Raw genomic sequence first — 25,115 nt, forward strand, 5'->3', positions numbered from 1 at the left:
CCTGCCGGACCTGCAGACGGATGGACGGATGCTCGGATGCTGGAGGACTGCTCGGCGGCGGCGGCCCGCTCAGCACTCGCTCCGGCCGCCCGGCCGCCCGACCGCCCAGTGCGGTTTCTCGGCGCCGCCCGCCCCGCTTCCCCGGGAGCTTCAGGGACGCTAATTGGGACTCGGGTCCCCCCAGGGTTGCAGCTGCGCAGGGGCTCCCTCCACCAGTCATCGCCTCCTCCAGCAGCCCCCGCCCCCGCCTCTTCCTGGGCCCACCCTCTGGGCCCCGCCTACCGCTGGGAGCCCTGGAGCCCCGCCTCTACCTTCCAGAGACCGTGCAGGCTTCGGGCCTCCTCTGGCGGCAGAAACCCGAGGCAGGACCTGAACCAGCGGGCTCCTAGGCGCGCCCCTAGGGTTCCCGGGCCTCCTATTGGGCGCTGCCTACCTGGAAGTGGAAGAGACGCCTGGGAGGAGCCCGCCCGGGGCTTGACCTGCACCGCAGGCTGGAACAGCAGTCCCCCGCCTGGGGGCTATCATGTTCGGTGGTTTGCCATCACGTGCAGCTTTTTCCTCCTTCCCTGCCTCTGGACCTTTGCACCTGCTATGGGAAAAGGAAAAGCCGCTCTTCCCACCCGGCGCGGCCCAGCGACGGCTCGGGGAGTAGAAGACGTCCCAGCAGCCCCGCACAGGGGTTGCCAGCCCCCTCTTTCGCCTCTCCCACGAGCGTGACCTGGCTGTAGGGCAGCACTTTTGGGTGGCCTATCGGTTTACGTCACTGCCAGCCGTTCCTGCGGGCTTTTATTATTGTTTTGTGAGAACGCCGTATTATCCTCTTTGTCGCACCTGCCCCGCTCTAAGGGACCCTCGCGAGCATGTGTTTCCAGAGCCCTGGGCAGGCGGGTGTTGGAGCCCAGTGTGCGAGGATCTTGGCCGGGCCTGATGGGCAAGGGGCCGTGCTCGGCGGGCATCCTGGCTCTGTCGCTCCGGAGTGGCCCCATTCTGACAGTCGCTAGCAGAGAAGGATGCGGACCCGGTCCGCAGAGTTATTGAGAGGCATGGTAGGCGGTCCAGCGGGCCCCGGAACCCGTGTATCGCACTCAGCGGCTGTGTGCGCGTGCCGACACGGAATCGTGTCCCCGGGTGACCTCAGGGAGCGGGGCCGCTGGATGCATCCAAGAAAAAAAAAAAAAAAAAAAAGGGAACGTGCCCTCCACCCTGAAGCCCGCCGGCGCCTGGGTCGGAGAACCTCAGAGTCAATCGCGGGGCGGGGCAGAGTCGGGGGGCGGGGCTGGAAGAGAGGAAGTGCGGCAACGCACTGCATCCTGGAACCGGAAGTGGAGCGCACATTGCATGCTGGCTGTCATGGAGGCGGCACGGAGTCGCAAGAGGTGAGTTTGTGGGTCCGAGGTAAGGGTCTCCAAAGGGCGGGGCTGGGGCGAGCCAAGTGGCGTTCGGCTCTGACTGCGAAACCGTGGCCCATAGGCGCCTGGCGGAGTTGACGGTGGATGAATTCCTGGCCTCGGGCTTTGATTCCGAGTCCGAATCTGAATCCGAAGGCAACCCCGGAGCGGAGGCGCGGACGGCGCGTGCGGCGCGGGGGCTTGCCCGGAGCCCGTGTGGACCGGGCGAGAGCCCCTTGGCCAGGTGAGCGGGGCGCCTCCTCCCGCGGAACGTCGCAGCCCCGCCTTTCCTGGGAGGCTGAGGGCTGGGGACCATCCTTACCCCTCCCACTTTGAGCTTTTTTCCTCTTCCCTACGGGTGTTCTCTGAGCGCCTGCTATGGGTCGGGTCCCTTCAGGCCAGTGGTTCTGAACCTTCCTAGTGCTGCGACCCTTTCATACAGTGACTCCCCCAACCATAAGATTATTTTCGTTGCTACTTCATAACTGTCATTTTGCTATACTACTGTTACGAACTTCACCCTTGTGAAAGGGGTCCTTCGACCCCCAAAGGGGTCTCGACCCACAGGTTGAGAACCTCAGCTTTAGGCGGTTGTCCGACACTACGGGAGGATATGAAGTTTCTGGCTTAGGGCTTGTTATTGCGGTGGATGGATGGCACAGGGCCTGCAACAGTGGGCTCAGACTTAGCAGGCATGGTGGTGATACAGGACCAGGCCGAGAGCCCTTCTGTTGTGCGTACATCAGGTGGCTGTGAGCCAGACCGACTACCCGGCCCCTAACAACAACAGGAGTAATAGGCTGGGGAGCAATTTGAAGTGTCCTAGGACTGGTAGCCCTGGATTGGGCAGACAGACAGGGCTTCCTACCCCTGTAAAGAGCTACAGTCTGGGGATCCTGTCCTGTAAGGTCGCTGTAAGTCAGAATGGACTCAAAGACCACGGGTTTGTTTTTGTTGCTGGAGGAGGGGGAGCTGCTTGGGAGTGGGAGAAATGAATAGAGGGGGCGATAAGGGCAGGGTTGTGTTGCTGTGTGAAACGGAGGAGGCACTTTGAGGAGGTAACTTGAGGTCACACAGGGGATTCTCAGGTGGAGGGCCCAGCCAGGATCCTGAAGCGGGAGCATGTTTCACGTGACCAGGCCAGTGAGAGGCCAGTGTGGCGGCAGAGGGGGTGAGGAAGAGAATCGTGGAGCAGAGCCCAGAGCTAGTTGACAAGGGGCTGGGTTTCAAGGCCGTTAGCAGGCATTATGATAATACGGGAAGTTATTTTGGAGTTCCGAACTGGGAGATTAACATGTGCCATGTTATACGAAGGGCCTTTAGGGTGCCGTCCTGGAAAGGCGCAGGAAAATGGCTTGGGGTGGGAGGCAATGTTGTAGCTGAGGGGTGGTGGTGGTATGGATGTGTGAGAGAGGTTTAAGGCTCACCCAGGCTTTTTCTCCTGGGCACCTGCAAGGAGCATGCTAAGCACCCACCCAGGTAGAGTTGGGTGTAAGTTGAGGTAGAGTGAGTTTAAGGAGATGTTGAGTTTAGAGTCAACATCTGCTGGCACTGTGGGTTAAGCATCGTGTTGCTAACTGCGATGCCACAGGAAGCCACAACTGGCTGTGCTGAGACTGGGCTTGCTGACCCTCTTTGTGCCCCCCATTCCTACCCCACGCAGCCTTCCCAGCCGGCGGAAAGGTCGTGCATCTGAGCACAAGGACCAGCTCTCACGGCTGAAGGACAAGGACCCAGAGTTCTACAAGTTCCTGCAGGAGAATGACCAGAGCCTACTGAACTTCAGCGAGTCAGACAGCTCTGAGGATGAGGATGAGGAGCAGCTTCACTCTCTGCCCAGCATGCTGGAGGTGAGGGACCCTGGCAGAGCGGGACGGAATCTGGGGCAGGCACCTGAGGCCTCTGTTATGCCTTGTTCCCCCTTCCCCCACCTTGACCCTTCTACATCTGCACAGGAGGCAAGTGAGGAGGAGGAGGATGGAGCAGAGGCCGGGGGTGAAGTCTCCAGGGGTCTGCAGGGGAAGAAGAAGGCGTTGGCCACGGTGACCCTCTCTATGGTTGAGCTTTGGAAGCAGGCAGCGAAGGTGAGGATTGGGCTGTGGACCGGACCCCGATGGTGCCCAGGGCTCCCGAGACCCACGATGTTGCCCTGTTCCCCCTGGCCTGCCCCTTCTCTCCAGGGCTGCCTTCTCTGGCTCCCCTGGGTGCAAAGGGGCTTCCTTCCAAGGTGCTCAGCGGCAGTGTCTGGAGGGCAGACTGGGAAGAGAGGATCTCCCATGCTACCTGGGAGCTAGCCTCGGAGGCCATGCCCTCTCTCCCGGAGGGTTCTGGAACCTGGCCTCGCTTATGCCCTTGCTTCTGGGACTTCCTTGGGGTCCTTTCTCCTTGCGTCCTCTTGCCTCTCCAGCAGAGCCTCACACCAAAGCTGTTCCATGAGGTCGTGCAGGCCTTCCGAGCTGCTGTAGCCACCACCCAAGGAGACCAGGAAGCTGCCGAGACCTGCCGATTCCAGGTGACAGACGGTGCAGGTGAGCTGGGCGAGGGCCCCAGGATCCATGTGAGTCTTCTGTCCTGAGTGCTGGACTAGGCGGCATCCTGCCTCATTTGTCCCGCTCCCGCTCCGGCAGTTTTCAACGCGGTGGTGACATTCTGTATCAGAGACCTCCTTGGCTGCCTCCAGAAGCTGCTGTTCAGCAAGACCCCCAAGGACGCTGCCAGGTGAGGCTGGAGGCCCCTGTGGACCTCTGAGTTGGGGGGGGGTGCAGTGGCAAGCGGGTGCCCCCATTCCCTTTTTATCTGGGATGCGCTTCTCTGGCCAGGGAAGACTGTTTCTGCCTCTGGCTTTCATCCCCGCTCCCCCAGGCGCACTCTCTTCTTTCTCCCTGACAACTGAGTCTAACTCTCTTGCTGCCAACTTGTCGCCTCTGGGAGCTGTGGCAAGGCAGGGTCACAGACCTCGGGGGGTGTCTCTGCAGGGGGGCCCCGCCATCCAGCAGCCCGCTGTGGGGGAAACTCCGCCTGGACGTCAAGACTTACCTGAGCTCGGTCACACAGGTGCAGTTGTGGCAGGAGGCGGGGGAGGGAGGCAGGGGCTTGGGCTCGGGGTTGAGTTGGGGCCTCACTGTCCCCTGTGGCCCCCAGCTGGCTAGCTGCCTGACGGAGGTGACCGTGGCGGGAGGCGGGGGAGGGAGGCAGGGGCTTGGGCTCGGGGTTGAGTTGGGGCCTCACTGTCCCCTGTGGCCCCCAGCTGGCCAGCTGCCTGACGGAGGTGACCGTGGCAGCCGCTCTCCTTCAGCACATCAGCAGCGCCGTGCCTTACTACCTGACCTTCCCGCAGCAGTGCCGAGCGCTGCTCAAGGTAGGCCAGACTGGGAACCCTGGTGGGTCCCGTGGGCGTCCCTGCAGCACGCGGGGCATCCCTGTCCTCGCAGAACCGCAGGAGGCTGGGAGGCCACACTTAGAGCCTGGCCCAGGTGCTGGGGCTGCCTGACTGGGGTGGGGCTCAGCCTTGCGCCTTCTTTCTGGCTTTATGATGGCTGACAGCTGTCACCTGGACCTTTGGTGAATTGATGTCCCAGGAGTGACCAGAGGCCCCTCGGGCCTGCCGCCCCTGAGCGAGGAGAGGGCCTGGCTCGGGCCTCCTGGGTGGGTAGGTGGTGACCCGTGCCCTCCGCAGAGGATGGTGGTTCTGTGGGGCACTGGCGAGGAGACCCTGCGCGTGCTGGCCTTCCTGGTTCTCGTCCGAGTCTGCCGCCACAAGAAGGACACGTTCCTGGGCCCCATGCTCAAGGTAGTGCTGCGCCTCCTGTGTGGGCGTACCCTCACGTGGCCCCTGCCCTGGGCCCCGGGGTGCTGAGGGAGGGGCCTCTGGAAGATGGTGGCAGGCTCCGCCCGCTGGCCCTGGAGCTCAGCCCTGACCTGTACTTGCCTCTCCCCAGCAAATGTACCTCACGTACGTGAAGAACTGCAAGTTCACGTCCCCGGGCGCCCTGCCCACCATCATCTTCATGCAGCGCACCCTGACCGAGGTGCTGGCCCTGGACACGGGCGCCGCCTACCAGCACGCCTTCCTCTACATCCGCCAGCTTGCCATCCACCTGCGTAATGCCATGGCCATGAGGAAGAAGGTCCGGGCTTGCCCGGGGTGATGGGGGTGAGCTTCAGCGGAGAAGCCCTTGCCCTGGCTGCCTGGATCTGACGCGTGTCATCCCTGCACAGGAGACGTACCAGTCTGTGTACAACTGGCAGTTCGTGCACTGCCTCCACCTATGGTGCCGTGTCCTGGGCACCCTCTGCCCCCGAGGGGCCCTGGAGCCCTTGATCTACCCACTCACGCAGGTCATCATTGGCTGCATCAAGTGAGTGGGGCCGGCTTACATGGTTGCCCTGTGTGTGGCGGGGGTGGGGGGGTGAGAGTGCACAGCAGGTGGCCTAGGGGCTCAAGGTTGTACGGGGGTACCTAGAGGTTAGGGGGCAGGAGCCGGCACAGTCAGCATTCCCCGGGGCTGTAGGGCTGCGGCAGCCTCTGGTCCCCTGAGCCTATTGTGAGAGGAGACGCTAGGGCTGGTCCCACAAGCCCAGCCCCACAGGAGGCCCCAGCCTGTGTGTCTTGGGCCTCAAGCTGGGGGGGACATTCAGTCCCTGAGGACCTAATTTCTCCTGGGGTCCTTCATGATCTGGGTGAGCTCTGGCTTCATCACTGTGGAGTGGGGTGGATCTTGGGTGTGCGTGCTCTAGGCCAAGAGGGCCACCCGTGTCTCCTTGGCAGCAGCCCGCCTCAGTGGAAGGAAGCTTGGCTGGAGGCCCGGTCCAGGCAGGAAAGAGCAGGCTTGGGGGAGGGCCCTCATTGAAGTAGAATTGAGCTAGAAGCTTGGGGGGGGGGGACAGGAGGGGGTCCCAGGAGGGGTCTGAGGGTGAGTGTGGTCAGGTAGCCTGGGGGCTGTGGGTCGGCCCACAGGCAAGAGAATCCCCTGAGCTCCCGCTGGCCCCCCTCTCCCCCGCCACCAGGCTGGTCCCCACAGCCCGCTTCTACCCGCTGCGCCTGCACTGTGTCCGTGCCCTGACGCTGCTCTCTGAAAGCACGGGCACCTTCATCCCTGTGCTGCCCTTCCTCCTGGAGGTGAGAGCTGCCGTGACCTTGGGGGTTTTGCAGGGCAAAACCAGGGCATCGTCTGCTCAGTGCCTCGTTGCCCACCCCCGCCTGGGGGATGGGGGGCTGTCCATCTTGTGACCAATGGGCCCCAGGGACAGGGGTGTTTCAAAGGTCAGGACCAGCCAGGCCTGTACTTACCCTTCCTAGGCAAAGTCAGCCGGCGAGCCATCTGAGCTGCGTCTCTCCTGCGGGTGTGCCAGCCTCCGCACCTGTGTGTGTACATGTGTGTGCACGCACGCACCCGTGGCCACATGCTTGCGTGTATATGCCCGAAGCAGGGGGGCTCCAGAATGAAGTCTGGCCAGCACCGTTTCAGAGACCTGTTGTCTCGTTTGTTGGGGGGCAGGCAGCCTTGCTGGTCAGCATGTGCCCACCTGGAGACAGGGCCAGACTGTGGTCTGCCTCGGGCTCTCATTAACGCCCTTTGGAAGTGACATCAGCCCCCCTCCCCTCTGCTTGTGTTTGCTTTGGGGCATCTGACTGCCTGGTCTTTGGCTCTTGACACCCCTACTTTGGGCCCCACTTCTACCCTGACCTTCACCCCCAGCCCTGGGCTGCCGGCTAGAGGTAGGGCAGCGCTTGGCCAGGTGAGGGTTTATCCTGTGGGGAGACCTGTTGCTCTGAGGGTCACTACCTCCACTACCACAAAAGTCTCCTGATGGTGGGCCCTGCCTCAGCCCTGGGCAGCCTGAGCCATCAGGTCTGGGGGAGCAGGATGCAGATCCCAGGGAGCAGCTTGTGGTGCCTTTGGGGGACATGCATGCGTCCTGGGCTGGTCCCACTCCCTTGCTGCACTGGGGAGGGTTCTGATGGGCTGGCCGCACATGTGCCCACTTACACTGCTTGTTATCAGTGTGGGCACTGCCCTCGGTGAGGGAGGGGGCCTCCAGCCAGGGGCGCCTCCCTATTGAGCACCCCCCCTGGGTGACACACGTGCCCATGGTGCCAGCCATAGAAAGCACTGAGGCAGTGGGGGCACGGGGCAGGAGGTGGCAGGCCTTAATGCCACTCTCTCCTGCCTGCAGGTCTTCCAGCAGGTCAACTTCAACAAGAAGCCAGGCCGAATGAGCTCCAAGCCCCTCAACTTCGCAGTGATCCTGAAGCTGTCCAACGTCAACCTGCAGGAGAAGGCCTACCTGGTGAGACTGCAAGGTGGCCCAGGCATGCTGGTGTCCTGACATGCCCTTCCCCTCGGGCACCCCCCACCCTGATCCTGCCCTGATCTCCCTGCCCTTCCTCGTGCTTGCCCCAGCCTCTTGGTACCATCCTGATACAGTCATGTGCCTGATGTCCCCCGTCATGACACACAATCCCACCCCCACCCCCAGGATGGCCTGCTGGAGCAGCTGTGTGACCTCACCCTGGAGTACCTGCAGGGCCAGGCCCACAGTGTCGCTTTCCCGGAACTGGTGCTGCCCGCCGTCCTACAGGTCTGTGCCCGCCTGAGTCCTCCAACTGGTGGCCTGTTTCACAGGGGTCCCGATGTGGGAGTGGGTGCATCCTCCACTAGGGGACTGCGGGGCCCAGCAGCGCCTGCAGGTCCCAGAAGACTCCCTAGGGTCTGGAGTAGCCATAGGGCCACCCCCGAGACAACCCCTCATTGTGACTCTGGGTGCCACGAGGAGATGGGGCGGAGCTGGCCGGCTCCCACACGCTCTTTCCCCTGGGGTTCTGTTTGCTCAGCCTAGTTATTTCCTGCTTCAGGGGCGGGAGCGCTGTGGCTTCCCTGGGATGGGGGTGCACATGCAGGTCAGAGGTCCACCGGGACCATGTGTGCATGTGTGCAGGTGAGCAAGCACAGATGTAAACACAATCACACGTGCACTTCGTTATCTCATGTGTACAGGCTGGCTAAGTCCAAAAGCAGAGTGACGAGGGTCCGAGTGCACACGTGCACTACTTAATTGCAAGCAAAGCGTGTTTGCACATGGTTTGCGACCTGGGGCAGCTGTGGATGAGTTCCCTTGGTCATACCTGCAGCCTAGTCTCCTCGGGTGCCTTCAGAGAAAGGATGTTCTCTGCACCGGGGACAAAACCCATTTTGAGGCTGGCGTGAATACCACATTTTTAGCCCAAGTTAAGTGGGCCATCTTCCCAAGTCATTGAAGCTTACAAGAAGTTTACAGGAGCGTGGCCTCCTAGAACCCACTGTTTTTAGATGGATTGAGTGTTTCCAGGGAAACCTCAGAGGGGACACCGTCAAGCGACACAAACGAAGACACTGGCTGAAGTCCCGAAGCTGGTGGCAGAAGGCCCACCATGGCAACCCTGGACGTGAGAGCTACTGATGTTGGGACCTTTTCCATCTTCAGTGAACATCTCGGCCTTAGCGCACGTTCTGCCTCGTGTGTGCCAGGGACATTGCCCACAGCCCACGTAGAGAGCTGGGCTTCCCACCAGCCTTGGCTCTAAGCAGGGCCAAGTCTTGGATCGACCCACCAGACCCAGAAAGCCAGGGCCCACCACAAAGCTGGTGTCCTAGAGGCACTGCTAGGCCGGGTAAACTCCCAACCAGAGGTCAGTCTTGAAGGTCGTGGGCAGCTGTGTTTTGTAATTCCGTCTATTGTCGTCATGCGCCTACAGACTCCTCAAGAGGAGTGAGGGCTGTCCTACGGGAGTTCTCGTTAGGTAATCTTACTCCATCTGCCCTACAGCCCTGATCCCTGATCTTCAGACTCGTTTGTTCCCCAAACTCAAAAGAGGATAGGAACCCCCTGGAGGCCCTGGAGAACGCCCCAGCCACCTTTTTGACATGCTGTAAACCGAAGGGTGAGGAATTCTTCAGGAAGGGCCCGCCAAATCCTCCACACTGCTATTTGAGTCAGCTCTGACTCCCATCTTCATGGGAACAGAAAAACTCACCTTTCTCCCAAGTTGCAGCTGGTAGTCTTGAACCGCTGACCTTGTGGTTACCCCATTGCATAACCCCATTTACCACGTGGGCTCCTGCGGGGGAAGGGTTTGAGAGAAACACTTCCTTCAGAAGCATTTTCCCAGTGCCATGAAGGGGATGCTGACCGACAGCAACCCTAGGCTGTAGAACTGCCCCTGTGAGTTTCCAACACTGGGCATGGAAAGCCCTGTCTTTCTCCTTCAGAGGGGCTGGTGGTATTGAACTGCTGACCTTGAGGATTGCAGCTACGGGGGCTCCTAGAAGCATCCTTGATGGAGGATATACCAAGAAACAAGAGCCGCATGTTGATATTGTTTGTTGGATAGTTTTCTGTAATTTTGTAGCCATACTCTGGCTTACCTATATACACACGTGCACAGCCATTCACACATACACGTATCCACGTACAGATGTGTGTTCATCACACACTGTGTGGCCTCCAGCATCAGCCTCAATGTCCTTGTGCCCTGTGACCCTGGGTAGTCAGATACTCGTTTCTGGCTGGGGAGACCCAAGCTACCATGAGCAGACCAAGTGCAGGTTTTGGTAAAAGGTCAGCATGGGCCCTGCCCCCTGTGTAGGCTGCAGGGTTCTCAGGACTGCTTCTTGCCTGCCACGCCACAAGAGCAGCCACACACACTCGAGTGAGCTAGCAAGGAAGCAAGAGTGAACCATATTTATGAGCAGCCATGCTGCCCTCAGCTGTCCCTGGCCTCCGTCCAAGCAGAGCACACTCAAATGCACCCCCATCTGCAGCACCCCTACAGGCATACGGGTGCACATTTTGGGATAGGACCTGCATCCCATTTCCTGCAGTCCCCGGCTTTGGGGGAGATGATGGCACCCAGTGCCATTGCCAGAAGTGACAGTGCCCCTCCGCCCACAGCTGAAGTCCTTCCTGCGGGAGTGCAAGGTGGCCAACTACTGCCGCCAGGTGCGCCAGCTGCTGGAGAAGGTGCAAGAGAATGCGGAGTATATGCGCCAGCGCCGCCAGGCTGTCTCCTTTGGTGTGTCTGACCTGCAGGCCGTGGTCAGTGGGGCAGGGCGGGGTGGGATTGCTTGGGCAGTCTCTGAAGCTCCTCTAGGGCGGATGTGACCATGACCAAATCTCTTCTCCCCCCGCCTCCCCACCCCCCACAGGATGCCTGGGAGAAGCAGACCCGGGTGGAGGGGACCCCGCTCACCAAGTACTACAGCCACTGGAGGAAGCTGCGGGACCGCGAGCTGCAGCTAGAGATCAGTGGCAAAGAGCGGGTGTGTTGGCGGCCAAGCTCAACCTGGGGCCCCGGAGGGTGGGCAGGTGTTGAGGTGCCCTGAACAGGGCCAGGTCAGGCAGGGCTTCTCTGCCACAGCCACCCTGGTGCCTGTGGTGGGTGATATCGCAGACAGGCCACCCATCTGTGTGGCAGGCCTGTGCCTGTCCTGGGGGATGGTGAATCTCAGGCTCCCAGAGGGAATCCCATAGGGCTGCCACGAAGATGCTGAGTAGAGATTGTGCCAAGGCAACCTTCACCCATAAGGGGGGTGGCCCTAAAGCAGTGGTGGGTAAGAGGCGGGAAAAGTCACTGCATTCTTGGGACCCGGACCTGCGGAGGGAGGTGAATGGGGACAGTTTTGGATGAATGCCACGGGTCTGAGGGGAGGGTAGTGGAGGATAGATTGGGGGTCTGCATGGTGGTTCTTGAAGGGTTCATTCTCTTGTGGCCCTGCTGAGGCAGGGAGGGGGGGCCCAGGCACCACAATGGGGCAAACCCAGCCTCACACCCTGCTTGGGGGGCTGGCCCTCCAGTTGGAAGACTTGAACTTCCCAGAGATAAAGCGACGGAGACCTGGGGACAGGAAGGAGGAGGACAGGAGAGAGTTCAAGGACCTCTTTGACCTGGACAGTGACGAAGATGACCCCAGCTCCAGCCTCTTGGAGACAGGTATTTGGGTGGGTGGTGCTAGGCACTCCCAGCATCTTTGAGGGGCAGGAGTAGGTTGGCCATGGACAGGACAGGGCCTGAGACACACACACCCCATACCCCACCCCCACCCTTCCATGGCTGCTGTCATCAGTTCCTTCCCTTGCTTCAAAGTGGGGCTGTTTCTTAAGATCTAGCTCTCAGGGCTGGCTCCCCTCCCCACACCTGCACATAGTTCCTATGCAGCCAGACTGGCAGTAGACTGATCGCTCACTGGCCCTTCCTCAATCCCCAGGAGTGGCTGGGTCCCTGAGAGCCCAGCCAAGTCCAGAGGAGGAGGAAGACGAGGATGATGAGGACCACAGCAGCAGTGACTCAGAGGGTGAGTGCTCACGGGTTGGTGGGGCCCTGGCTGGGCCAGCAAGCAGACTGTCCAAGGGCAGCGAGAGCCAGCAGACCTCAACTACCCATGTCCCGGGAGGCCAGCCCAGCTGCTCCGGCAGCCAGCACAGCGGCTCCGATAAATTAATTAGTGCCGTGATTAATTAGTGATGAGTAACCTCCGGGCTGGCTCCTCCTGATAGAGCAGGATTTATGTGGCCTCCCTCCCTGCAGATGGCGGCGCAGACGGGGAGGCGGGGCTGAGCCCCGAGGAGCTGCAGCGGCTGGCCCAGGGGCCGGAGGACGAGCTTCAGGACCTGCAGCTCTCCGAGGAGGACTGAGGCCACCATGTCCAGCAGTAGGCAAGGCCAGAGACTGTGACAGGACTTTATTTTTACAACATTAAAGACCAAATGTACCAAAAGCTGGGCCGACCCCAGGACAATGGCCCGGCGACAGGGACACACCGCCACACCGCTGAGCTGGCCCTGCAGTCCCCCCAACGAAGAAAGGACCGCCCTGATTCTGGTGGCAGGTTGAACAAGGTCCCCCAGCAGGTCCAGTTCCAGGGGAGCAGTGATCCATGGCACCCCCTGTCTTTGGTTTGTCTGTTGCTGTCTGGGTGCAGGGACCCCGTCCCTGGGGTCCGAGGCACAAGCAGGCCTCTGGACTCAATAACACCCCCCCAGTCCCTCTCTGGGTCTTGTTCCTTTACTAAGTCACGTTTTCTCTCACTGTTACCACGTCTGGTACTTTGCATCCAAATCCAAAAGGAGAAATGAGCCAGGAGCAGGGGGGTTGCAAGAGTTTCTCATGGGGGTGGGGGTTTTCAGGCTCAGCACAGAGGCTGGGCGGGGTCTGCAGCCCCTGGGAGCTGGGTGGAGGTTCCATCCTCCTGCTGAGGTGAAGTTCGGCCAAAGGGGGAGCTGGTTGTTTCTGGAGACGGGGACTGCTCCCCAGCGGTGAGCTCTCGGTCAGGGGTACGCAGGGGTGGTGGCTGCAGTGGCAGGGCCACAGGGAAGCTGGCCATGTAGAAGACTCGACCCAGGCGCCTGGCCACCTGCAGCGACAGGCCTGGGTGGGCAGGGGTAGGGGCAGTGGCCAGCCCTGGTGCCCACCCATCCACCAAGACCACCCTCCACCCCACATGAGGACGCTTCCCGGGGGCCCACCTGTGCTCGGATCTTAAGTGCGGGCCCCAACTTAAGCCCCATGGTGGTCAGAAGGTGATCCTCGGTCAGCAGGGGCAGAGTCTCCCCGTCGATCCCCTGCTCTCTGAAGACCTGGCAGCGGGTGGGGGCAGCAGATTCAGGACCTGAGTGTGGGCACCATGGCCCCACCCTCAGAATCCTTCTAGCTAGGGTCTGTCACCAGCTACTGGGGGATGGAGCTGTTGTATAATTGGATCAAAGCACCCCCCCTCCCCCCCAGTGTAGAGAACATGCCAGCATTGGGGCAAAGGGGGTGGGGTGCTGGGGAGAGTTCGGTGGCACCTCCAGCCCCCTCACCCGTGCATACTCCCCACAGCCAGACAGGCCCCCCACAAAGCTGCACACATCATCCACGGTCCACTTGCTGACATCTTCAGGGGCCGAGGCCTCCTCCCTGTCTGTGAAGAGTCCCCCGGAAGCGCCTGGTGGGGAAGGGCTGTTGGCAGGGCTCAGGCAGGCAGTGGCCCACACTACACCCCCCCCTACCTTATTCCCTTAGAGATGTTGGTTTGAGGACTGGGAGGGGTTCTGCTCCCCCGGGACCCCTCCTCCCTGAGGTCCATTCAGACTGGGTCTTCTTGTTCCCCACTAAACAAGGGAGCACTGCCCACCTGTGTGAAAGTAGGGGCTGACAGTGTAGGGGAGGCCCAGGGGCAATGCAGGGGGCATTCCCTGCCCCTCAGCAGCGGTCCCTCCGGCTGGGGCTTGGCCTGGGGTGGGGCCCCGGCTCCCCAAAGCCACTGTCTCCGTTTCCTCTCCATCGGAATCCTTGGGGGGCTCGTCTTCAGAGCCATCCTGGGCCCAGAGCCCGGCCGGTGTGGTCTCCTTGGATTCACTGGGCCGGGCTGGAGCGGGGCCTGCTTCCCCTTTGCGGGCGGTGCGGCGGCGAATAGGCTCCCGGGGAGGGGTGGGAGGGCCCTGCGGGGGCAGCGCCAGCAGCGGCGCCGAACTGTGTCTCAGCACCAGCATGGCCCCGCGCCGCTGCAGCTCTTCGGCGCCGTCGGGCGGTCGCGGGGCGGGCTCGGGCGCCAGCAGCTGCGGGCGGGGCGCGCTCTCCAGCTCCTTCTGCCGCAGCAGCTCAGCCGACATCTCCAGCCTGGGCCGGGAGGGCGGGGGTCAGCGGCGTGGCCCCCACCCCCTCCCACGCTGGGGGCTGCTGCACCTACCGGGCCAGGTTCTGCTTCCGCAGCAACTCCTGCTGCCGGGCGAACATCTCCGCCTGCGCCGGAGGCAGGAAGCCGTACCCTGGGGCAGGAGGGCAAGCCACGGGAGGCAGATGGCCAGGTGGTCCCGGGCGCTCGCCCCACCCGGCTCTGCACGCTTGTACACCGAGGTCTACACGGACCCCGCCCGGTCCCCGGGGCACGCGCACACCCGCCCGGGCCTCACCTGGGGTCTGGCACAGAGCAGAGGGCACCCCCAAGAAGGGAGGCCTGAGGTGGGGGCCCAGGGCGATGTGCGGGGCATTCTGCGGCGACAGCAAGGGGGGCGGCTGCGACAGCTCCCTAGGTACAGCGGGGCGGTGAGTGGCACGCACCGCAGCCCAGGGCCCCCCCCCGCCCTGCGCGCCCCCAATTCCCGGAACCGCGGCCCCCTCCCGCAGCCGCCTCCGCTAATTGCCCGCCAACCGGGCGGTCGATGCGCCGCTCGTTACCGCTCTGGGTCGCGCCCGCCCCCGCCGGCGGCGCCAATTAATCTCGGGCGGCGGCGCGGAGGCGCTGACCCGGCGGGGCGCGACTGCAGCGGTAATTACTGAGCGGGGCGCGCCGGGGGAGCCCCCGCCGTCCCTCCCTCCCCCCCCAACCTCCCCTCCGTCTCCGTCTCCCCTCCCCGTCCCTTGCGGATTCGGCGGGGCGGGCGCGGCGTAATTAGCCACAGTCCAGGAGGCGAGGCGGCCGAGGCAGCTGTAGACGCGCCGCTGGGCGCAGAGCAGGGAAGGGGGGTTGTGTCACAACTCGGGTACCTCCATGCGAGCCGTCGCAGCCCCTCCCGTCCCTTGCCAGTGTCCCGAGTTGGCTCCTGCTTCTGTGCCCCGACGCCCCCAGAACCACACACCCTCTGACTTGATGGGAGGGGGGGAGCGGGGGTGGTGTCTCAGATCCCAGACCCTTCTCTGCGTCCAGCCTCCTGGCCTGCCTGTGGCACAGTTCAGCCAGGCCTAGCCAGGGCACTTGGGGTCAGTGAGACTTGTTCCCGAGGGCGCAGTCACGCCTATCCTCTTCTGCCCCATTCATGTCCCTGGCCCCTCTCAGCCCACCAGGAACCTTGGGCACAGTGAGGAGCCTGGGCACACTAGTGGATGGTCCAGTGGTGGGAGGGGGCATCTGCCAGTGGGCGTGTGGATGTCGCAGAGGATACAGAGGGTTCTGGCTGATGGACCTGACAGGCCTGCCCACCCCCCTCCACATACCAGAAGCAAGCCCAGAGATTCCCTCCTCCACAATATACAGTACAGCCCCCCCGCCCCCCCCAGCCCAGTACCTCTCAGGGAAGGACGGGGTAACGGTTGGGGCGATGCCCTCCCGGTGCTGGGCCAGGCCTTGCTTCCGACGCGGACCTGTCGTGGACGAGGGCAAGTGGACTTCCAGGCTGCTGGGGTTCCTCACAGCTGTAGCTGCTACCTCTTGCCGGACCCTCAAGAGATCTGGGAGGGTGGGTGGAAGTGACCCAGCATCCTGACTCCCACGGCCCTCCCCCTGGTATACCAAGGGGACTAGGACAGACAGAACAGGTCCTCCAGCCAATCAGCCCTGACCACTGCACCTCCTGTGGCTAGATTCTGAGACTGGCCAGTACCAGGACAGAAAGATGAGTGGCACAGGCACATGTCCCTAACCAAAGAGAGGTGGGGAAGGAATAGGGAGCCAGCCCCGGCAAGGCAGCCACGTGTCCAGGTGCAGATGTTAGAGCAGACACGTGCAGAGGGCTGCAGGGTGGGGGAGGCGGGAGGTGCAGGCGTAAGGGGACAGGGCAGCTTGAGGAGCCCGTGTTGCAGTGGGCAGGTTGGACAGGGCCTCTCCTCTGCCTCTCATGGCCTGAGCTGGCTCTGGTGGCCAGGTGGGAAGTCAGGGAAGATCCAAGATCCCCCAGACGGAGCTGGCAAGGACAGAGGCCTCAGACTGGTAAGACGGAACACGTGGGTCCCATAGCAGGTGCGGGCACATTGCCTGCTGGAATACCCGGCACACAGCCAGCCAACAGTTGACCACATGGACATGTGCACACAGACACATGCAGCACCCAGCAATGAGGGTGTGCTGCACATGCAGGCACACACAAGCATGTGCACACCTAGGTCCATGGCACACACAATACAGTGGCTGAGCCACTGCTGCCCACGGGTCTCCAGCCTGCTCAGGGCCGCCTGAGTCCCCTCCCGCAGCCCCCACCTTCCCAGGCTCCACCGCCGCCGCCGCTGCTGTTTATAAATTAATTACCCGAAAAGCGGAGGAGGCCGGTCCTGCCCCAGGCCGGATGCCAGCCTGCAGAGCCGAGCTGGCGCGGCCGCCCGCATCAATCCCAGCGGTGCCTCCGCCGCCCCCGCGCCACGGCCGTGGTTATTTACAGTCGGCTCCGCAGCGGGGGTGGCGGCTCCGCGGCGGGGACCTTGATTGACAGCCAGCTCCCTGGGCGAGAGGCCCACAGCCCTCCCCCTCAACGGCCAGCAGCGGCCCCAGGCAGGGCAGGGAAAGCAATTAAAAGGGAAGATTTTTAAATTATTAACATTTGGTGAATTATTCAGGCTCTCACGGTGCCTGAGCTGCCCTGGGGGACAGTGCCTGGTGTGCAGAGAGGAAAGCCTGTCCCCTTTCCGGGAGAACTCCTTCCTGCCTGAGACACCAGGACTCCCTGGGCTGGGTTGGCAGGGGAGGCCAGGGTCCAGCTGGATGGACCACAGGGGTGGGGGGAGGCATGCTAAGGGGCAGGGGCACAACGGTGCCTCAGGCTGCCAAACCTTTGCCTTCTTTCTGACCTCCCTCACCCACATCTGACCTGGACACCCCGACCCTGTGAGGTCACTGTGGTGGAGGTGCTCCTCCGGCTGAGGGGCCAAGCAGGGACACAGGCTGAGAGGCCCCCTCTGGGACTCAGTTTCCCCATCCCCTCTCAGGGAAGGGTGCCATGTGGGAGACATGAGGCATGGCTGCAGGAGAGGGATGGGGTGTAGCCAGGGCCAGAGTCTGGGCAGAGGTGAAGGCATGGTTTTGGGGGGCATTGCTTGGGCACCTACCATGGCCGGGCAAGCCGAGGTGGTAGAGACGCTGGGGATCCTCAAAGGTGCCTGCCTCACTGAGCGCAGACACAAGGCGGCGGTAATGCTCCTCGGGGGCCATGCCCGGCCCAAGCTCTGGCAACAGCAGAGGCCCTGGGACAGAAACACAGGGAGGGGCTTTTTCAGACCCTGCGGAGCACCCCACCCTCCCACAAGGTCCCAGCCAGTTAAGGGCTCAGCTCTCCCTTCCTCACCCAGGCCTACCTGCAGGGGACTGGCTTCGGGCCTTCTTCTCCGAAGGGCAGTCAATACTGATGTGGGGGGAGGAGCTCAGTCTCTTGCCCAACCGGTCACCTGTAGGAGGAATGTCTCAGGGAGGGGCCCAGCCCTTGTCCCCATGCACACCCCCTCCTCCGGTTGGTCCCGGTGAGCCAAGGCTGGTTCCAGCTGGGGCTCAGTGACCAAGGACACCATGAAGGTGTGGGGGAAGATCCAGGATTTATGGAACAACATGGCCCTGGGCTCTGGGGGGAGAGGATGTGTGACACGCAGGAGACTCAGAAAAAGGGGCTTCAGTGAAGCTGGGGACCCCCAGGCTGGCTGCTGCTCTGCTACCTGCCTGGTGGCCAGGCTCATAGGGCTTCCTGCCAGTGATTTGGGAGAACAAGATGCTTTTGATTTGATGGGGGGGGGGGGAGGCTGGTGACTTGGGACCCTGTGCCAGGCTGGGGGGGTGAGGTATGTAGCCACGCCAGTTAGGAAAGCACCCTCAGCCCCCAGGCTGCTTGGCTGGGCAGTACCTCTGCTCTCCTGCTTGGCTAGAGCTGCACAGTCCCCACCCCACCCCCACCAGCTAACCAAATTCATCTTCCACATAGATGTGTCCCACAGACACCTCCAGGTTACATCCACAGCCCTCTGTCTGGCCCACTCAACCTGCCAGTGGCTCCCTCACCCAGGGCCCCAGCCTGCCCCATTCTCTAGAGCCTCCAGGAAGGGTGGGTGACAGCCCCTGCCGGGCCCCAGGTCCACTGTGACACCTGGATGCACGGCCTTCCAGCCTGGAGCCCGCCCCGGAAGCCCGGCCGTCAGCTCCAGAGCTTAATTCCTTTTTCTTATTCCCTTAATCTGTCATTTTTATCAGGCCGGGAAGTGCGGCGGCCCGGCGGCCGATCAATCTCCACATTACAGCTGACAGAATGGTGCTAATAACTTATTGATCTTGGCCCCTTGCTGCCACTGGCCGGGGCAGCCCAGCCCTGGCCCCAACCTTGCCCCAAAGAGATGGGCAGTGGCTGAGAACTGGGCAGGATGGGCTGCAAGCGGGGCGGGGGACTGCTATGTCTCTGAGAGGGAGACAGGCAGACAAGGGGGTGGGTGCACAGTCCTGCAATACCCCGTAACCACTCCTCTAGGGACAGGCTGGGTGGGGGGGCTGTCTATAAATAACCCAGAGGCCACCCCTGAGCAGCCACCTGCTTCCTGCTTCCCTCCCTGGATGGAGACCTGCTGGGAAACCCACGGTCACAGGCTGGGGGAGGGCTGTCAGGAGGGTTAGGGGCTCACTAGTCCCCCCCCCCAGGAAAACTGCCCTCACAGGACATGCCAGGGACAGCAGGGGTGCCTAGGGAAGCCCCTGACACCGCCTCACAGATGCCGCTCCCAGCCCTGATAAGAGCAGGAGGGGGTTCATGTGCCAAGACATCTGTGTTTGGGAAGGGCTGGAGCAAGGGGATCACAGGAAGCAAGAGCGGGCGATAACCTCCTGCCAAAACAGGGTTCAGCACCCCGGCCTGGATGCACCCTTGAAATCTGGATGCACACATGTGTGATAGACACAGGCACACATGTGCAACTTCAGGCAAAGGCAGAGGGTACAGCTGCACACTTCTGGGAACAGGGTGTGGCTGTGCACACAGGCTGAGGACGAACACGCACACCTGCCTGTGTGCCCCAGGATGCATGTGTGAATGTGTGTGTATGTGTAGGCAGCCACGGGGAGGTCCCCCGCTGCCTGAGAACATCTCAATCATGGCGGCTGCTCCGCCCAATCGATGGGGCAATTAGATTTTATCAGCCGCTTGGCCGCCTCACTCATCCAGCTTGGCTCAATGCAGCCCGTGCTCCCAGGCCCCCAGGTCCCCAGCAAGGGCAGCCTGTAGGCCATCCTGCCTTCCCAGAACCAGCCAGGTCACAGAACTCCAACCCCGCCCCCCCAACTCAATGCCAGGTGCCCCCTCAGGTGGAGTCAGGGTCTCAGGACAGCCTTTCGATCTGAACTCTTTTTGCAGGTGGAACTGGGTGGGAGGGGGAGCCTGGGTGGAGAGTTGTAGGTGCCCCGGGTGGTGGGTGACTGGGTGGCAGCCCACAAGAGCGGTTCCAGGGGCCTGCAAGGCTGCATGTGCAGGTCTGGGGACCTCCCTCCCCCAGGAGGGGGGCAGTGGCCTCGGAGGCTCCAAGCCAGTGACACCCCCCCACCCCCCCCCCCCTGCCCAGCTGCCCCCTCCAGCCACAACGGCAGTGGAGCCACAGCCCCGCCTCCTGTCTGCCTGGCGGGATTAACACAATTACCATCACGCGGCGCCCCAGGGGACAGGCAGCCTCGCCACCTCCGCCTCACTGGCCTCCTGGCCGCCAGCCAAGGCTGCTGGGGGTGGCGCGTCCAGGCTGCTGAGCACAGACTCCTGGACACAGGGCGGGTGAGGAGGGGGCTCCCCCACCCTGGCACCCAGCCCTCACCTGCAGCTCCCAGACCCAGCTCTGCACCACCTCTCTGGAATTCGCAGCGGCTCTGGGGCTCCGGCATCACGAGGTGGCGGCTGCGGTGCACACTGGATATGAGGGTGGAGAGGTCACTGTCCTGGCTGGGGCAGAGCAAGAGGGACAGTGGGCAGGAGGCTGGGGCGGCCCAATAGTCCAGACCAGGCCTGGTGAGGCCCATCCCCCTGGGGGGAAGGCATGAGGGTAGTGAGGGTGAGGTGTGTGCCATGGGCCCTCGCCACCTCTTCCAGCCTCACCCCTGCTCTCTCCTGAAAGGACTCTTCTCTGTGCTGGCTCCCAGTAGGGGTGCTGCTCGTGCGGGTCAGGCACCCAGAAAGGCTTGAATCACCTATCTCAGTGAGAATCTGCAGCCCCTACCCAGGTCAATGCGACCCCAGTTTCCTGGAAAAGAGGTTCGGAGCAAAGTCCTAAGGGCAGCAACACATCCACGTACACACCAGCACTTGCAGGGTTAGACGGACATCTGTAACCCGTGGGGATGCAGACACACACAGCTGGAAATCCAGAGTCCACCCATGCGGGAACACACACACACCCATGGGGACACACACGCATATACACGTGTGCACGTGGGAACACAGACACGTGCACGCCTCATATGCACACATCCGCAGCTACACACGGATGGGGACCCAGGTTCACCTGGGCCTGAGAATTTTAGCAAGCCAGGCTCCTGAGAACTTGTAACAAATGCATGTTTAACACTTTCTCCCTCAATCCCTCAATCCATACTCACAGAGCCCCACAGAAGGGGCGGGAAGAACCCCAGGGGCGACTGTAGGAAGGCTGCCTACCTGCCACAACAGCTCCTGGCTCCCACTCTACACACGCTGCGCCCCACCGCCCGGCCCACCTGTGACTGTGACAGAGGAGCCTCCCAGCTGGCCACACCACACAGGGCCTCCGCGAGTGACCGGGAAACCCCGAGCCTAAATCTCCTTAAATAGCCTCCCTGGCCTGGGCCAGTGGCCGATCTAATCTGAGCTGGTTTCTAATCAGATCCGTTTCAACGCCAAGGGCTGGGCTGGAGCCAGCCCCAGGGCCTTCTGGGAGACCCAGATGCAGGTCCCCTTGATGCCCCCATGCAAATAGGAGGGCAGGTGGGGCTGGGTAAGTACTTTATGGGATTAATTGGCAGCGAATCTCATCCCCTCCATCATCCTCATCAATGCGGGGGTGTCCCAGCAAGAACTGCTGCTCTCAGCACCATGGAGGGGGAGGCGGCCCAGGGTCCCATGGGGAGGCCAGCCTACCTCTCAAGGACTCAAGAGGGCAGGACTCAGTTTATTCCCGCAAGAGTACCCATCTCAGCACACACAGGGGCCTGGTCTTGGCTCTGAGAGGCCCTGAGGACCTCCTGCCTCTCTCTTGTTTTTCTCTCCTCCAGGGCTCATTCGGCCCCAGGGGAACCTGTCTGGTCACTCACCAGGCACATTGTGCCAGGTTTTATGTAAAGAACTACAAAGTAACCTTGCGCTCATTGTGCCAAGGGGGCTGGGGAGGAGGGCTCAGGTCTTCCAGCCAGCTCTGGGCCTCGGGCCTCAGAGAGAAGACAAGACAAGACAAGGGGTGTGAGTGTTCGCTGCCTCGGGCCAGAGGGGACACACCGGGCCAATCCCTGCACATGGTGCTCTGCTCACTCCAGCTGCTGCAACCAGACAGAGGGACAGCCACAGAGACAGGAATGGAGATAGACAGAGGAAGATGGAGGGACAGACACGCAGATGGAGACAGACAGGTGGATGGAGATGGAGATGGAGACAGATGGACAGAGGATGGAGACAGGGAGAAAGACAAGCAGACAGAAGATGGAGACAGATGGACAGATGGAAGACTAGAGACAGAAGGACAAAAGGTCAGGCCCAGGATGAGGCAGGGAGCAAAACAGGCAGACAGAGCGGAAGGCCTTGGGGTAGCTGAGCAGACGCCTCCAAAGCCCTCAGCAGGGTTCACTGCCTCTTCTGCAGGGCCAGCTGCAGCTCTCCTGGTAAAATTAGGGCACTGTCCAGCCCATCTTGGCCTAGGTAGGGATGCCTTTGGTCAGTGGCCCCTGTACCCCTTGGCCAAGGCATGTGTGGTGCAGGTGGGAGCAGCCAAGAACAGGTGACCTCCTGGCCATGGGGGAAAGGGGGAGCGGAGGGGCCAGCACTCCAATCTCCTTCAGGCCTCACTGACAAATTTATCTTGTAATGTCCCAAGTAAAAGGCTCATAAAATGTCATCAATGTTCATGACAGGTCATAAAAATGATCAGTTGAGCTAGCAACTCCAAAATGAGGTGGAAATAAGTTTAAAGATGTTTTTATTGTAATTCGGCTCCGGGACCCTGCTGCTTTCTTCGAGTGGTAAATAACAACTGGTCCAGCCAGGGCTGGGACTCGACTCGGGTGTGCTGGGGAGGGCCACCTCTCATACCCCGCTCACCCACCCAATGCCTGCTGTGATGGGCCCACTAGTGCTGCACTGGACCCCAAAGACTGGGCACCATAAACCCACCCCCACTGCACCCTGGAGGAGAAGTTGGGCCCTGAATCCCATCGCCTCAAGCCCTCTATTTTCCTCCCCCTCTCCCATCCGTGTTCTACAGCTGGGTCTGTACTGAGCAGAGCAAGCCCTATGTGGAGGGCCAGAGTGAGCCTCTAAAACCAAATACTCTCAGCCATCAAATCAATTCCGACTCAGCTCGATCCTGGAATTGTGGGTTATGCGCTGGGCTCCCAACCACAAGGTCAGTAGCTTAAAACCACCAGCTGCTCCATAGGACAGAGACAAGGCCTTCTACTCCCAGGATGAGTGACAGTCTTGGAAACTTACGGGGGTGGTTCTACCTTGTCCCTCTAGGGCCTCCATGAGTCAGGGTGACATTCCAGAAGCCAGGGAACCAAGGACAGGCCCACAGATCCAGTGGGCAGGCCCAGGTGGGAGGTAGCTATGAAATTACCGGAGAGCAATCGAAAAGCCAGCTTGGACTCCTACCTGCAGGATGTCTCTCGGAAGGAGATGTTCACGTCCCAGTGAGTGTGGACCCTGCAGGGAGAGAGGTCGGTAGTTCCCATGCAGTCGGCACCTATGCCAGGTGAGGGGTCTCCCCCCAAAGACCCCAAGATCAAGGGGAGGGTGGGTGGTAGCCAGTATGGAAAAGGGTGGGAAAACAGGCTGGGCAGTACCCAGAGATGGGCTGGGGGAATTATCTTTGGGGAGAACCGGGAGTGTGTGAAGAGACTAGAGTAGCGGTTCTCAACCTGTGGGTCATGACCCTTTTGAGGGTCAAACAACCCTTTCACAGGGGCTGCCCGATTCATCACAGTAGCAAAATGCCAGTTATGAAGTAGCAACAAAAATAATTTTATGGTTGGGGGTCACCACCACATGAGGAACTACATTAAAGGGTCTCGGCATTGGGAAGGTTGAGAACCACTGGGCTAAAGGGTTGGAATTGCTGTGGATGTCTAGAAGGTTCTCCTGAAGCATGTGTTGTGTTAGACAAGTGGACAGGGAGATGGACAGACAGACAGATGGGTAAATGGCTGGGTGGACGGATGGGTGGGTGGGCAGCTGAAGGTGACTCTTCTGGAAGTGGGGGTGGGACTGTCATCAGGAAGGTGACACTCAAGTCTTGGGGAACAGTGAGGACAGGAGAGCCCCTGACACTGCCCCCTACCCTGTGGACCCCAAGCCCAGGTTCTGCTTCCTATGCCCCTCCTCCTTGTTCTATGTCTCCCCCACACCAATCCCACCCCCCACCCCCAATTCCCGGTGGCCAGTCCCGGCCAATCACCTTCTCTTCATGATACTGACTCGAACGTCGTCCTCGCGCTTCAGAGCTGGCCGCCGCCTGCAGGCCGGGCCGCTCCCGTCACAGGTGCCATCTCTCACCAGGAAGCCGGGGGCTGGCTCCTTCTTCAGGACCCGAGCAGGAGGCAGGGCGATGGTCCTCTTATCTGCCAGCCGCCCCCGGTTCTGGGCAGGTGGAGGAGAGAAGGGTCAGGCCGATTGTCTCCCAGGTCACAGAAGCCTTTGAGGTAGGTGGTCACCAAGGACAAACGGGCGCAGTCCATTTGTATGTACATATATGTACACGTCTCAGGGCGTGAGGCCAGGCCATCCCCACTCCGGACTCTGCCCCAGCTCCTGACAAACAGCCGCTCAGCCTGTGATGGGGGTGGGGAAGGCCCTGCACCCCTGCCCCGCGCCCCCATGAGCCGACTGGCTCCTCCTTCATTCTGCTCCCCCACTGGGTGCCCCAGTGTCCCCCGCCATGGTAATCCCAAAGCGGTGCCAAGGTCAACAAGCATGGTCCAGTGTGAATCTCAACAAGTGCCAAAGTCAACAAACACAGTCCAGTGTGAACCCCCAAACCGAAGCCAACGTTGACAAGCCCAGTCCAGCATGGACACCCAAACCAATGTCAACAATACGGCCTCATTCCACACGCTGCCACCTTACAGGGCCCGCTCCGGCTGGCTGACCACGGCCTGGCACTGGCAGAGCTGTGACGCATTATTCCCTCCCCCAACCCCCTCCAGAGCAGGCAATCTCGGGCCCTGCTGAGCTCGTGGTCCAAAGACCCCCTTTGCAGCCCAACCAGCTGAGGGCCCAGAATCGAGGGGTTCCCATCAAAAAAGAAAAGCCCAGGCAAGATAGACCAACCCAGTCCCTCCACCACGGGCTCAAACCTAAGGATTCTGAGGACTGCGCAGGACCAAGCAGTGTTCTTTCTGCTGTGCTGAAGGTCACGATGAGTCAGATCTGACTGGACAGCCCCTAACAATAACCTAGCCTGTTGTAGACCAGGCACTGGAGCCCAGCCTCAGCCTCAGGAGAGCCCCGTCTTCTCCTCTACTGCCTTCCTGCTGTGTGTGTGTGTGTGTGTGTGTGTGACACACACGAGGGAAAAGGCCCACAAAAGGAACCTGGGATCTGGCCGAAGTGCCCCCGGGCTGCATGCCAATGCGCCGGATGCAACAGCATCCACGGAGAAACCCGGTCCCTGTGGGTGGGTTGCCTGGAGTTGCTGAGGAGGGGCGGGCTGGAGGTAGCTGCAGAAAGAGACCTCGGAGCTTGAGGCCAAAATGTCAACCCCACTGCCATCTAACAGCACCCAGACTTGAAAAGTGGGTGTTGGAGCCTCTGCCCCCGCCAAGCCCAGAAGGCTGTGGAGGGGGCATGACCTAAAGCTGCCCCTGTGACTTC

The 25,115-nt window shown here is 61.4% G+C and overlaps 2 protein-coding genes across 13 annotated transcripts in view; one reads left to right on the forward strand and one right to left on the reverse strand.

Moving 5' to 3' along the window:
• Positions 1-1,294: 1,294 nt before the first annotated feature.
• NOC2L (NOC2 like nucleolar associated transcriptional repressor) lies at positions 1,295-12,413 on the forward strand. Of its 2 annotated transcripts, none has more exons than XM_045298842.1 (19): positions 1,295-1,376; positions 1,471-1,632; positions 3,052-3,238; positions 3,344-3,472; positions 3,796-3,916; positions 4,016-4,106; positions 4,364-4,442; positions 4,636-4,746; positions 5,065-5,178; positions 5,327-5,515; positions 5,607-5,746; positions 6,396-6,507; positions 7,566-7,679; positions 7,869-7,970; positions 10,320-10,463; positions 10,574-10,687; positions 11,223-11,358; positions 11,633-11,719; positions 11,953-12,413. In XM_045298842.1, exons 1-19 carry the CDS (start codon positions 1,339-1,341, stop codon positions 12,057-12,059), a joined length of 2,277 nt encoding a protein of 758 aa, XP_045154777.1. In that variant the 5' UTR covers positions 1,295-1,338; the 3' UTR covers positions 12,060-12,413. The 2 variants fall into 2 exon arrangements, with proteins under 2 accessions (XP_045154777.1, XP_045154778.1); XM_045298843.1 differs by having other exon boundaries at positions 3,799-3,916.
• Positions 12,092-25,115, reverse strand: part of SAMD11 (sterile alpha motif domain containing 11) — an 18,658-nt gene continuing 5,634 nt past the window's right edge. For 3 of the 11 annotated variants that reach the window (XM_045298854.1, XM_045298844.1, XM_045298845.1), the window contains exons 5-14: positions 19,882-20,006; positions 17,407-17,496; positions 17,161-17,295; positions 15,411-15,573; positions 14,319-14,434; positions 14,096-14,174; positions 13,541-14,025; positions 13,227-13,351; positions 12,891-13,001; positions 12,092-12,778 (exon numbers count right to left, since the gene is read on the reverse strand). In XM_045298854.1, the coding sequence (XP_045154789.1) occupies positions 12,554-12,778; positions 12,891-13,001; positions 13,227-13,351; positions 13,541-14,025; positions 14,096-14,174; positions 14,319-14,434; positions 15,411-15,573; positions 17,161-17,295; positions 17,407-17,496; positions 19,882-20,006 (1,654 nt within the window). In that variant the 3' untranslated portion in view covers positions 12,092-12,553. Of the gene's footprint in view, positions 12,779-12,890; positions 13,002-13,226; positions 13,352-13,540; positions 14,026-14,095; positions 14,175-14,318; positions 14,435-15,410; positions 15,574-17,160; positions 17,296-17,406; positions 17,497-19,881; positions 20,007-20,159; positions 20,305-22,898; positions 22,950-23,700; positions 23,911-25,115 lie in introns of those variants that run through there. The other 8 variants (XM_045298850.1, XM_045298852.1, XM_045298851.1 and 5 more) reach the window with 8 other exon arrangements.

The sequence above is a fragment of the Echinops telfairi genome, unplaced genomic scaffold (genome assembly GCF_000313985.2).
Source record: "Echinops telfairi isolate 266 unplaced genomic scaffold, ASM31398v2 ScPeMD7_7457;HRSCAF=8495, whole genome shotgun sequence".
Classification (NCBI taxonomy): domain Eukaryota; kingdom Metazoa; phylum Chordata; class Mammalia; order Afrosoricida; family Tenrecidae; genus Echinops; species Echinops telfairi.